Below are 14,778 nucleotides of genomic sequence, written 5' to 3' on the forward strand. Positions count from 1 at the left end.
ATTGTTCTTCACATCTGTAAGCCAACACCATTTCCCAGCATCAATTGTTAAGTTGACTGTAAAACGCATATACAAAGTTTCCCTGTACTTCCGAAGCTTATTTCTCTATAGCATCGAAGTAATAACATTCAAAATATGCTAAGCGCTGTAGGGCTAAAATGAGCCGTCCCGAAATCACGTGACTTGAGCTGCAGCAGATATTGCGGACAGAATTCTCGTTCTGGACATCTAAATGCTCCATGGAGGTATTTTTACCTCCATGAAATGCTCACTCCATAATTTTTTTCCTCTACGGTTGCAACCATAGAGTACGTTGCAATCAGAGATAATTGACGGCAACATTAGCTAACAATTTGGCTGGGGTATGTTTCTTAGCAAGTGTTTTGAAGTTCGTAGATTATTGAAGTAACTTGCGTTCTGAAATGAAAGTCTTTGGATTGGTTTGTTAGTGGTTTAAATGATGGCTGTGGCGGAGCTGCAAGTACGGTTGTTTACGAAACAAACTCAGTAAGTACAGGTGGTTTACAGGAAAAAAACATTTGTGATGTTAATATCAACTAATATTTACCGTTGTAAATGCTACTGACGCAATGACACATTGTGCAGGTATGCAGTTCCAGACACGCCGTTTTCTGTTGCTTCCAATGTAACGTGCGTCGAACTAAATGCATTGGTCAACGAGCTACTAAGAGGTTTGTAAAATATGCTTTGGATATCCTAGTAATGGCATGAAACAGTAATTAATTTTTCTGTATCCTTCGCGAAATAGAAAACAGGACGTCAGAGTGGCATGATGTAGAGTTCGATTTCTTGCTATCCGGAGAATTCCTTCGTGTTTCGCTTCTGGAACATCTTGAAGAAAGAGTTATATCTAGTGAAGGCACAGTTGACATAGAATATGTGGAACGCTTCCCAGCGCCAGAACCGAAGGACTGTCTTCTACACGACGACTGGGTTTCTGCTGTACAAATTAAAAATAAATGGTATGTCATAAACATGTAGGTCTAACTTCGTTATGCATAAGCCAGGAATCTCGTCGTTCAGATAATAAATTTTAATGTTAATTTCTTCCATTATAAATAATTTGTAATGCCCAGTACAGCATATAGGAAGAACCAAAACTCCACTGACAAGATTTCGAAAGTTGTTCAGGGATACTTTCTGAACGTTTTGGCTAAAGGACCCCTGGTAGTTTTTCATAGAGTAATTTCTTACTCATGTTATTCTGAGTCGCACTGGAAATATCTGCACAAAAGTGCATATGTCCATTTTATGCACTGTCTGTCTTGTGCGGAAGGAAAAAAAAAACAGTGTTCCATTCACGATTGATACTTGCTGTTAACAACAGCAATGTCCACTTTACTCTCAACTTGTATTCTGAGTTCTTTGGTTCCATCTTAAGTTTATTTTCTTGTCATTGTTAGTTAGTTGCTCATTAACAGTGTTTAAACTTCCTGTCATCTTAAAACTGCATGCTGGACTTGGGCTCAAAACTAGCATGTTTGCCTTTGACGGGCAAGTGCTGTACTGACTGAACTATCGAAGCACAACTTTTACATGTCCTCACTGCTTTAATTATAGTAAGCACCTCTTTTCCCACCTTCCAAGAGCACTAGTCTCACAAGTTTTGCAGGAAGATTATGAAATTTGGAAGGTATGAGATGAGGTACTACTGGAGGTAAAGCTTATAGGAAGGGTCATGAGCGTGCTTGGTTAGCCCGTGAAAGGCAAAGATCCCAGGGTCATGTCCAGATTCCATAAAAAATTTTAATCAGTCAGGAAGTTTCATAGCAATACACATTTCACTGCAGAAGGAAAAATTTATTCTGGTTAAATGTGTTACTTAATGGTATGAATAGATTTACAGTGAAGAGTTGACACATGTGCACCTTGTGATTAGGTTCACAGAATGCGTTGGAATAGCAGTGTAGTGACACAGTGCTGAGCTGTTCATGCAATCGCTGGAACATCATAGTACCTTCACGAATGAGGCTTGTTTAGTGTTGCAAATTTTGTTGATTGCATATTACAGGTTTTTTCACTGCTGTGAACATATTTCCACTGAAATAAATGTAATTGGGGATAGCAAACCAAGTAACTTCATAATAAGCCATAGGAGACCACAGTTTCTTATACCAAAACATTCTGGAAATATCCCTGACTAATCTTTTGAAATTTTGTTGACAGAGTCTGAGATCGTCTTGGGTTTCTCGAAAGAATTCGAACAATATGGATTAAATTTTGATATTTCTAGCAATTTGAAAGGACCTTGTTATTCTAGCAATTGTATAATATTCTGCTGCTCTCAAGTTGGGATGTGAGAAGTTACTAAACGGGTCACCTGTGCTCTAACTTTGTGGCATCTGTGGGGAGAGCGTAGGTATCGTCGTGGTAGATATTAGGCATCAGTTACCAGTTGTCCAATCACAAAGAAAACAGATGTCGACAGGTGTGAAATGTACCAAACTATTGGTTTAAAAGGTCATGGCTGCAAAATACTAACACAAATTCTGAACAGAAGAATGGAAAAACTGGTAGAAGCTTAACTTGGGGAAGAAAAGTTTGGATTCCATAGGAATGTTGGAACACTGGCAATACTGACCCAACAACTTATCTTAGAAGATACATTAAGGAAAGGTAAACCTATGTTTCTAGCATTTTTAGACTCGGAGAAAGCTATTGACAGTGTTGACTGGAATACTCTCTTTAAAATGCTGAAGGTGATGGATAAAATACAGGGAGCAAAAGGCTACTTTCAATTTGTACAAAAACAAGATGGCAGTTATAAGTCGAGGAGCATGAAATGAGAGCAGTGGTTGGGAAGGGAGTGAGCTAGGGTTGTAGCTTATACCCATTGTTATTCAATCTGAGCAAGTGGTAAAGGGAAAAAAAAGAAAAATTTGAAGTAGGAATTAAAATCCATATAGAAGAAATACTAACTTTGAGGTTTGCCAGTGACACTGTAATACTGTCAGACAGAAAAGAATTTGGAAGAGCAGGTGAATGGAATGGACAGTGCCTTGAAAGGATGATGAACATCAATAAAAGCAAAACGAGGATAATGGAATGCAGTCGAAATGAAGTCAGGTGGTGTCGAGGGAATTAGATTAGGAAATGAAACACTTATAGTAGTAGGTGAGTTTTGCTATTTGGGGAGCAATATAACTGATGATGGTTGAAGTAGAGGAGGATATAAAATGTAGACTAGCTTTAGCAAGGGAAGTGTTTCTGAAGAAGAGAGATTTGTTAACCCCGAGTATAGTTTTAGGTTTCAGGAAGTCTTTTCTGAAAGTATTTGTATGGAGTGCATGTAGCCACTTATTGAAGTGAACATGGATGATAAATAGTTTAGACAAGAAGAGAACAGAAGCTTTCAAAATGTGGTGCTGCTGAAGAATGCTGAAAATTAGATGGGTGGATCTTGTAACTAATGAGGTGGTACTGAATAGAACTGAGGAGAAGAGGAAATTGTGGCACAATCTGACTAAACGAAGGGACCGGTTGGTAGGACACGCTCTGAGGCCCCAAGGTATCACCAATTTAGAATTGGAGGGAATCGTGGAGGGTAAAAATCGTATAGGTACGCCAATACACTAAGCAGACTCAGAAGGATGTAGGTTGCAGTAGTTACTTGGAGTGAAGAAACTGGCACAGGATAGTGTAGCATGGAGAGCTGCAACAGACCAGTCTCAACTGAAGCCAACAACAACAGCGGGTGGCTGCAAGGTTCTGGCAATCTCTTCAGACAGACCACAATTCATTATAGACCCTAGGAACTTGGATTTGTTGCCACACTATGTGAGGAACACAAAACCATGCGACCAAGTGACTAGCAGACACTTTCTCCCTTCAATTCCTGGTTTGCACCTGACCGGATGGAGAGTCCTTTCTTTCTACTAAGCCTCTGTTCTTTGTGGAGAATATTGGCAATGTATTTGTGAACTCTCTTCCCTAAGTAAATTTGCGAAGTCTGTCTTAATTAAGACAGCGAATCCTATCCAGTCCCAGGCATTAATCTCTTATAAACACCTTGGTGATGTACCATTTACCATAACCTCACTTATAGGTACGTCCAGCTGATTTCTTTTTTCTGTTCAATGTTGTGCATGTGCAGACATATTTAACAGCAAAATTATGCGTATGCATTTGTTAAAGTGTAATTTCGCGGAAATGGAGGCTATAAGTAAATCCCATTGCTTTCCAGCTTCGGTTGGAAAACGGTTTAGGTGCATATTGTCCATTGACCCGACTGAAAGCCCACATACATTTACAACTGATTGCAGACAAAGAAAACTCTTATGGAGTGTCGTTTCTAAAGATTATAATAAAAATTTGATATGTAATGCTCTGGGTGTCAAGTGTTAGATAAAAAATCTCTGATCATATTACTGTAAGTTTCAGGGAACAGAGAATATGAAGCTAGAATTTTACGAGAATTGTATATTGAAATTGTGGGCGAAGATTCATGCTATGACGACTCAATAGCACAACAGCTGAGGAGCCTGAAATGTGTACAGAAGAAATGATGGGGATGAGTAACTCCTCAAAGAAAACACTAGAAGTATGAAGGAAGGACACTGATGATGCAAGAGATATGAAATTGGAAAACAACCTCCATTTTCTTTCATGATTAAAAGTTGTATAAACAACTATGTTTATAAAATAAAATACAAGTGAAATATTGAAAGTCAATTGGCCTTCACGTAACGACTAAGAACCCCCCTTAAGCATTTTGTAGTTTCAAAATTAATCACTGAAATGCTTTCATTTTGAAATATGAATTAAATAGTTAGAACTGATACCAGCATATAAATCACAGTCAGTAGCTAACGATATGTTATCATCAGTCTTGCTGCTGCAGTTTCATTGGCAGAAAGTCTAAAATCTCACTGTGACCTCCTAAAATTTGGAAGCAAAACATTGTTTCTATTTCTCATACCTCTGTTGTTTAGATACTTCTTTAACTACAATTGCTTTTGCGTTTCCTCTTTTTCTGTCACCTTTTCATTAAATAAATACAGCACGAGCGAAAAAGAGAATCCGTAACAGACAGCTTGTGCAACGAGGCATCATATAGACACGAGAACACTCGTACATGAATGCATTCTTTCTGCAAATTTTTGTGTGTGCTATTTCATTCCTTTTGTTCCTGTGCATCTGTGATTGCATACATAAAGACATACTTTAAGAACCTCAACATGGTCATATTATTTTATTACCATCGGTTGAACTGCTGTTCCCTTTCCAGCTGGAAGGCATTTTTAACTCAGTAAATGCCTTTGCCCTTATTTGGGTTAGTGGGAATCAGATGTTGGTGAGATTTCTAATGGCATAGATAAGCCCTGGAGGAGCCCTTCTCAGCTCTCTAACCTGCATAGCAGACCAACTCAAATACTTTTACCTCCCTTAATTACTTCTCAGCTGTAGCATCATTATTGCTTTTAATCCCTCAGTTCTTTAATGTTTTGATAAAAATTTCTGGCAGACATCATTAACTCCATGTGATCGCAGGGCTGATGATGTTGCTGTTTGGTCTCTTAAACCCTCCGCCACCATCTTTTTCAGCCTACCAACTGATGAATGACTTGTTATAGCTTTCCAAGCTAGCCAATCCTGTGCAAGCCTCTTCTCTGCACAACTATTGCAACCTACACCCACTTGAAACCTATCTACTGTTGTCAATTTTTGTCGCTTCATAACCAGATTTACTGTTTCTTTATGCCTCTGGGTGTTTTCTATTCTTTTAGTGATGTTGTGCCGTAATGCTCTCTTTTTTTTCCCAGTTTCCATGTAGTACCACTTCATCATTTATTTGATCTATTCATCTAACCTTCTGTAACATCACATTTCAAAAGCTTCTCTTGTCTGTATTGTGTATTGTCCATTTCACCTTGTTGTAAGGCTACAGTTGGGATAAATACTTCCACACAAGACTTCCTGACAGTTAAATTTAATTAGTTGTTAATAAAGCTCTATTTTTTTAGAAACACATTAATTACTAATATTCCCAGTGTGCATTTTACACACTTTCTGCCTTGTCTGTCATCAGTTATTTTGGTACCCAAATAACAAAGTTGCTCTATATTTTTTGGTGTGTCATTTCCTGATCTGTATCCCTCAGCATTGCCTGATTTGACTAAATTCCGTTGCCCTTGTTTTATTTTTGTTGATGTTCATTGTATAACCTTGCATTTGCATTCTCATCCAAGTTCTTTGGCACGTCGGACAGAACTACAATGTCATTGGCAATCGTTAAAGATTTAATTTCGTCTCCATGATCTTAAATCCCTCTTCCAAATTTCTCTTTGGTTTTTCTTTAGTGCTAGCACAACCTAAGTATTGAATAATGTGGAAGATATGCTACAACCAAACCTCACTCCCTTCTCAACTACTGAATTTCTTTCATGTCCTTTGCCTTTTATAACTGCAGCCTGGTTTCTGTAAAAGTTGCAGCTAATGTTGTGCTCCACACATTTTATCCCTGCTTCCTTCAGAATTCGAAGAGTTTTTCCAGTCAATCTTTTGAAGTTAAAAAAAAAATTCAAAATTTACAAATGATATAAATGTAGTTTGCCTTTCTTCTTTCTCCAGTCTTTCCTGTAAGATAGCTCATAGGGTCAGTATTGCCTCCCAGGTTCCTACAATTCGCCAGAACACCAAATGACCTTTTAAAATGTTGGCTTCTACCAGTCTTTCCATATTTCTATAAAAATTTGTATTTGTATCACTTTCAAGCTTTCAGTACTGCCTTCCTTCAAATTGGAATTATTGTAATTTCACCTATATCTTGCATAACAGCTAGAATAAGTTTTGTCTTGTGTATCTCTTCAAAGGATCTCAATAATTTTGAGGGAATGTTGTCTATTCCAGATGCCTTGTTTTAGCTTGGGACTTTCCATCTGCCAGATTCGTCCATTAACTTGTAGTGAGGAAGATAAGATGATCTGTAACCAAACCTTGCAGAGTACTATCTTAGCATTTTATCACTGTGCAAATCACCTGATTTGTGAATTATCCATGCAGTGTGGCACAGTGGTTGACATGTGACTCGCATTTGTTAGGATTGCTGTTCAGACCCCTGTCCACCTATTCAGATTTAAATTTCCTAAATAACTTAGGAAACATTTTTATATTTCATATGAGAAGGATATATGGCTAATATCTATTTCCAAATCTGAGCTTGTGCTCAGTCCCTGTTGACTCAGTGGCCAACAGTGTTCAGCTCTGTGTGCCCTTCCTTCCTTGTGTCAATTACTTGAACTATTTGATGTAACTTTTTACAATCTTTTTTGCCCAAAGATAAGTAAACGAATTATTTACTGAGTCACTGAATTCACTGAAAAGTAATTTGTCTTCCATAATGATTTCCTTTATTTGTTGGTAGATTAAAATGCCTTAGATCAGTTGCACAAAATCTCTCACACACATACATAAACAGTATTATAGTACTATTGCCAGTCCAAATTAGGTTTATGGTGTTAGTTAATTTAGGGCTCAGTGTTTTATAAAAAAAAAAAGTTTGTTTGATTTGCGTATAAAAGTTGTTTCAGCTGTTCTTTTCACCACTGAAGCACCTCCACCTCACTGTTTCAATGTTTGGATTGCTCAGTCATAAAATGTGTCTGTTTTCTGTTAGGATTCTCTCAGGTTGCTATGACAACACTTTGCACATATGGACGAGCAAAGGAAAACACAAATTAACAGTACCTGGGCACACAGGACCAGTAAAAGCTCTCTCATGGATTTCACTTGATGACAATCGAGCATCATTTGTCAGGTTAGTATGACAAGACATCAACACCTCTTGTGAAATTCTTTACATTCTGTAAATGCTGGTACTTGATCATTGTTGTAGTGCATCTCAAGATCAGACTGCTATGATATGGGAATGGAATGTCTCAAACAATTCTGTTGAATGTATTCACATTTGTCGCGGACATGAAAGGTCTGTGGAATGCATTGGAGTGAGCCCAAATGCTGTTCTTTTAGCAACTGGAGGTTGGGATGCAATGCTGAAGATCTGGTCAGCTTGTATGTATGAATTTCTATTAACTAACTTAGCTTTGGTTTCATATTATATGTTTATTATATTTAATGTGAAATATTATACTGTTGTGTTTCTTAATAGTTGACATTTGCTGCCATAGAAGCACTGGAGCATGTGTTTGGGGCTGGAGTGTGTCTCACAATTTAAATGGCACCATTATTACAAGCAGAGGTTAATAAGCACAGTAAACCCCCACAAATTCAGATTTGTGGTAATTCAGACTGGTTTCTTATTGCGAAGTGGAATGTTGCCATTCTGTAGAGGACATCTGCACTAAGCTCACTTGGTGAAAAATGTTGAATACATCCCCTCCCTTTGCATTCACTTCACCATGGCCATTAACGAGCAATTTTTGTATCATTGTTTGTCACACGCACACAGCAAGGATTACTTGCTGAAACCCATATGCCAAATCATATTAAATTCTATGTGTACTGTGGTCACCTAAAAGTGTATTACTGAAGTACAGTACAGTACAATACAATGCGCAAAGTGAGTGTTAGGAGACAAAATACAAGTCTGTAAGTTTTGAAGATAAAGGCAGACTTTTTGGTAACATTCAAGTTGGCACTTCTGCCCAGAATGGTTGACAAAATTTGGCATTGCTAAGATACGCAAATACGTGTTTTCTTCAAAGTGACTCACACTTCTTCTCTCTTTACAGGAACACATTAAAAGATTTTTAGGTTGAGAGAAAGTAGTTTGAATAGTGACAACTTATCATTCGATGTAGAAACATAGTAATAAAGTCTTATTCACTTATTGCAAGTATAATAACTATTTAGGAATGGAGAGATAATGAAAAGCTCCAGTTAGTAAAATTTAGCAATTTAGTAACTAATACAGGGGAAGCAAGCACTTTCAGTAAGAAAAAGTGAGTCTACCACATATGATAGACGTTCTTAGTATTTTTTGAACAGTTAAAGTATATAAGAAAGTGATTATATGCAAATGGTCAAGTATTTTTCTCTATTATAAATACTAATATCTATTTTCAACTACTGAGTCAAAGCAGTGAGCAGTTTTTTATTGTCATGGAATGCTGTATTAATTTACATTATATTCAGGTGCTAATGAAAATAATAGTATGGTAAGACAGCATCAATCAGTGTTCTTGGTGAAAATTTGTGCAAAAATAGGTGGGAGATGTGCTAAATGATAAGTCAAAGTGTGCTGGAGCAGTGTAGTTTCAGCCCTGTTACAATGCCATAAAGTAGTAGAGATTGAGCTGTGCTGAGGTATGTTTTACGATAACCACATTTCCTTTCTTATTTTTGTGAGAGGTTTAACTGGGAAATTAATGTGCTGTGATAAAAATCTGAGTTTCAGAAAGGCTTACACAATCCAGAAGGCAGTGCTTGATCTAGTCATTTTTTAACAAACCTTTCCATGAAGTATTTTTTGCTGTTTTACTGTAATCTTCTGACGTTTCCTTCAAGCTGGGTTGTTTAATTGCTCATTATGACAAAGTAAGCCCATTTAAGTTGTAATATACTGATGGAGCTACTAAATTACTGTGTCTTGTGGATTACTAGTGAGATGTGAATTTCAAATAGTGTTCTGATAATAAAATTAGGGTCTTTGGTACTAACAGGAAGTAGGAGTTCCACATTTTATGGCGCATACTTTCAATATTTTTATTCCCTCTGAAAATTAAAATGTTGTTACTAGAAACACTATTGCAATAAATAGAAGAAATAAATGTGGTTTACTGTGCTCCAACATAACTGTGATCAATATTGTTCATTTTGTAATCATTAAATGATTTTAGGTATCATTGTTAGGACCAATATTTGTTTTAACATGTTTGTAATATTTCTGTTTGAAGCACTGGAGGAGCAAACGCATACAGATGGCGTTTCATCCACTAAGAGGTTTAAAGGAGAACATGGAAAATCACAAATTAGGGTATGTGTATTCTGCTATAAAAATTTTCATAATAGTGAAGCAATAAAACAATCTCTCTCTCTCTCTCTCTCTCTCTCTCTCTCTCTCTCTCTCTCTCTCTCTCACACACACACACACACACACACACACACCAACTCTCTCCTCCCCTCCCTCCCCCTTTTCCTACCCCTCTCCTGCCTGTTCATCTCCACTTTCTCTCCCCATCCCTCCCTGTTCCTGTATCTCTATTCACTCTATCCTCTGTATTCCGTTCGTCTTGTCGTGAGGCTTTGAAGTCACCCCTTTAAAAAGATCTGCCTATTTCCTGCTATCCCTTCCTTACATTTTTCCCTATCCTCTCCGCACCTCCATCAGTTTGTGCAACTGCTTTCAATAATAGAGTATCAATAACCAGTCTCACTGTAGGCCAAGGAGTGTGCATCCAGCTGGCTGTGGGATGTGTCTGCTGTGTCAGTTTATGTACCTGTGCTAAGAAAAGAGCAACAGCTCGAAAGCCAGTGTGAATACTGATTCTTGTTAAATTTCTCTGTGCTCCATGCTTTGGTTCACTGCAGGTCAGTGGTTGTGTTTCCTTTATCTTATGTGTAAGGCAGTTATTGATATGTTTGCAGAAAATAGAAACAATCATTTCCGTATAAGATGAAGTGAGAAAATGGATTATTCGAGAGGAATTTGACCTACTTTCCTTCTTTTCATTTCCTTCCTTATACCTTTATGAATTACTCTAACAATGATCAAGACACTTCTCCCATGGGTTCACAAGCAGTTGAGTTAGCTATTGTGTTTGAGACTGAGCTGGAGCTATCCTGCCACCATGGCAAATGAAGTAATTTGATGTTTATGTCATTCGAATTGTGCCTTACATTATTCTGGCTGTTGGTGTGACATTTCAGCACAGGGAGGACAAGACAGTGCACGTGATAGTGAGTGGAATGTAGATGCCAGAAACAACTGTGAAGTAATTTTTATGTGATAAGTGATTATCTGCTTTATTGAAACCTCTTGGCAGATTAAAACTGTGTGTCAGATGAGGAGTCAAACCCAGAATCTTGCCTGTGATGGACAGTGCTTACTGAGTTATCCAGGTATGACTCGTGATCCATTAGACAGCTTCAATTTTGTCAGTACATCTTTCATACTTTCAAAATTTTATTCCCTATGCATAGTTTATTTTCCCAACCGAACATAGAATGTCACTAAATGAGATTTACAGCCTAAAACCATCAAATATGGGGAAATGGCACATTAATCAAATCAAACTGCAGAGGTTAGCACACTGAACTTGCATTCGGTTCAGGAGGGCGGCAGTTCAAATCCATGTCCAGCAATCCCGATTTAGATTTTCCATGATTTCCGTAAATTGCCTAAGGAAAATGCCAGAATGATTCCTTCAAAAGGGCACGGCTGCTTTCCTTCTCCATCCTTCCCTAATCCGAGCTTGTACTCCATCTCTAGTGATCTTGTTGTCAACGCGACGATGAACAATAATCCCCTCCACCTCTAATCAAATTGAAGTAAATCTCTCTTGAATGTGTAACTACAATGCTCAAAACAACTGAAGGACAAGAATTTGATTGAGTGTGCCACATAAGTAGTCTGTGATTAAGATATATTCTTTTGCTCTTAGTTTTAATGATAACAATCCTCTCAATACATTTGAAAGCCTTGGGTTAGTGCCATTATTCAAACGTATCATGCTATGCCTAACAGTGAAATGGATGAGCAGTCTCTCGCCCTGCCATCTAGTGAGTGTAAGTAACAGGTGAGTCTCTGAACTCTTTGTGCACATTTCACCAGCCAACATGAGGCATCTTACCGATGCAGAACATGTTTAGGCAATGGCATTACTAGAGGAAGGTTCAGACTATTTGTGCAGTGCCTACAGTGCTTAGTGTGGCTTTATCTTCTGTTGTGAGGGTTTGGAAACAATTTTGTGAAACTGATACATACTAAAGAAAGCAAGGGTAAGAGAGTAAATGGAAATTTTTTTTACAAGAGATGACCAATATGTGGTTAATTTTTCTTTCCATTGGTGCACTGTGGTTGCCTGTGACCTACAAAATTATCTAAGTGCAGCAGGTAGTTGCAGTGTCAGTGACCAAACAATATACAACAGACTCCAATAGGCCATTTTTAGACTAAGACCACCCCATCGTATATCTTGATTAACTGGTCAGCACATGAGAGATAGGCTTCGATTTGCTGTGTCCCTGGTGCACTGTATTGTTTACAGAGGAGTCCTGCTTTCATCTAACACAATATGGTGGATGTATATGTAATATCGTCACAGTAGCTAATGTTATACTGAAGGAGCAGTCCAGGAAATGGACAGATTTTGCTGCCGCACAGTTGTGGGGGCTCAGAAACCTTACCCCTCAAGGGCAAAGGATTCCTTATTTTGTTCCAGAACAGACAGGGAGACTTTCACTGCTGCCAAACCACTTGACTTGCGGAATATGTTGAAGATAAGTTTGGTGAAGCTGACTTACTCACTAACATGCGAACTGGCTCCCTACTGATCAAAACCTCTTCTGTCAGTCAGTCAGCTTCTGTTTGTGCTTGCAAGCATTTAGGAGGCATCCTGATGAGCATCACTCTTTACCAGTCCTTAATGATGACTCGGGGCATTATCTTTCATAGTGACTCTTTCAATCTGACGAGGAACTCAGGACTAATCTAGCATAGTACGGGGATCATATCGTCCTGAGGTCCTAAAAGTAATTGATTTGGGAGCTTCAATCCTGCCATTTCAAGGAGATACCCTTCTGGAAAAAGTCACAGTAATCGTATATCCCACTTTCCTTGCACTGTTTCCAGTGTCTCCGTTTTGGTCATATGTCTTTATGATGCGAGGCAAACTCTATTTGCGACAACTACAGCCACTCTCTTCATGTTGGTTCTCCTTACAGCTCACCGCCCAAGTGTGTGGACTGTTTGTTTGATGTATAAAAAGGAAAAGAAGATTAAAGAATTCAAAACACAACTGTCTACCCTACCTGACAAATTCGACAGTCTCCAACTGATACCTTTCAACATCTACCGTAGCTTAACATCTACCTTACCTCTGTCCTGTCCTCCATCCCTATCCTCCTCCCTGGTGATTCCCATTCTCTCCCCTCATGGAACCGCTTCTTCTTCTTGGCCAAAGAAGAAACCTTCTCTAACACCCACCAGAGGTGGGCTGAGATTCTCTCTAGGAACCTCCCTCCCTGGCATCTCCAGTACAAGAAGCATGTTACTTAGAGTTGAATGTGGGACTCACACACTTTGAGCCTCAATGCCGCTCATTCTCTTTTGTAGCCTGATATAGCTGCGACTTGTTCTCTTCCTGACCACATCTCCTTCTCGCCTTTCGAAAGAGGAGGGTATGTAAAATAGGAAGAGGTATCTCCCCTCCCCCCCAATCATCCCAGAACTGTCCCCACTCCCACTCAATCTGGTTCCAATCATATATTCATAGATGCCACTCCATTCTTACTGGCCACATACTTGACTCAGCACTATGACCGCTTCAGGCCCATTCGATGTTCATCCAGCCTATTGTACTACTCTCCTCCAGTAGAATTGTACTGATTTTCATGTTCTGGAAGTGCATCCTCTTCTTTCTCTCTACTTTTTATTGCAGAAATCTCATTTTGTTGGTTCTCATTCGTCGATACTTTGTGGTGTGTGTCCAAACCTTCTGGTGGATTCGGGTAAGCCCTTTGCGAGCATTCGGTGGTGTCCGCTCATCAGTCCACGTGGACACTGATAGTTCCTGGGTTCCTCTTCATACTGCACTGGAAGTGGTGGCCATTTATAACCATTTAGACTCTGCGGTAACAATATCCAATCTTTATCTCCCCCCAGACCAGCCTCCTATGCTTGCTGCTCTTCTTGCCCCCTTTCTCCTCAGTGCCTCCCTTCAGCCTTCTCTTTCAGGGTTTTAATTTCCATAGCCCTCATGGGGTGATATTGCTGCAACCGGCTGGGGCAGGATTGTTGAAGACTTGCTGGAAGGGCTCGACCTCTGCCTCCTCAATGCTGAAGCCCCCACACACTTTAGTGGGGCACACATCACATTCTCGGCCATTGGTCTTTCCCTCTGTTGCCTTGGATTCCTCATCTCTCTTCAGTGGGGAGTTCATGGCAATTTGTGTGACAGCACTCATTTTCTAATTGTCTTATCTTTTCTCTAACATCACTTGCCTGGACGCCCTCTCAGGTGAGCCTTTACTAATGTAGATTTGGATGCCTTTTCCTTGGTTGCCATTCTACCCACTCTACCACATGATGGCATTGATGAGTCTGTTTGGAGTTTGACTGACACGACCCTTTCAGCAGCTGCTTCAGTGAGTGCTTCTTCCTCAGGTTCTCCCCAACCGAAGACTGTCCCTGGTGGACTCCAAAACTGCTGTGGCTATTAAAGACACCCCCCCCCCCCCCCCCCAATTGTGTTTTCCAACTCTACAAATGGCATCCATTTCTTGACCACTTCTTGGCCTTTAAACAGCTGTATGTCCGGGCTGTTATTGTATTAAATTTGAAAAACGGATTTTTTTTATTCGCAGTTGTGGGCAAAGATGAGGCAAATTTTTGGCCGCTGTCCTCTTACATGGGTCCCGAAAATTTTCGTGAATGGTGTTACCCTCACCAGCCTGGACTCTGTTGCTGAGCAATTTGGTTGCCATTTCACACATGCCTCAGTGTCAATCCACTATCTGCCCACATTCCATTTTCTCACTGACCGAAATGTCTCCATTTATCTTTTGTTTCCCGCCACCTGGAGCTTTATGATGGCCCATTTAGTAAGTGGAAATTTGCCAGTGCCCTCGCTCTCTGCA

General features: G+C 39.3%; 1 protein-coding gene across 1 annotated transcript in view; it reads left to right on the forward strand.

The window, feature by feature from the left end:
* Positions 1 to 367: 367 nt before the first annotated feature.
* Positions 368 to 14,778, forward strand: part of LOC126354683 (ribosome biogenesis protein WDR12 homolog) — a 38,835-nt gene continuing 24,424 nt past the window's right edge. The window contains exons 1-6 of the mRNA XM_050004486.1: positions 368 to 507; positions 607 to 692; positions 770 to 983; positions 7,637 to 7,777; positions 7,856 to 8,031; positions 9,876 to 9,955. Coding sequence (XP_049860443.1) covers positions 458 to 507; positions 607 to 692; positions 770 to 983; positions 7,637 to 7,777; positions 7,856 to 8,031; positions 9,876 to 9,955 — 747 coding nt within the window. The 5' untranslated portion in view covers positions 368 to 457. The remainder of the gene's footprint in view (positions 508 to 606; positions 693 to 769; positions 984 to 7,636; positions 7,778 to 7,855; positions 8,032 to 9,875; positions 9,956 to 14,778) is intronic.

This window comes from Schistocerca gregaria, chromosome 3 (assembly GCF_023897955.1).
Source record: "Schistocerca gregaria isolate iqSchGreg1 chromosome 3, iqSchGreg1.2, whole genome shotgun sequence".
Taxonomy (NCBI): Eukaryota; Metazoa; Arthropoda; class Insecta; order Orthoptera; family Acrididae; genus Schistocerca; species Schistocerca gregaria.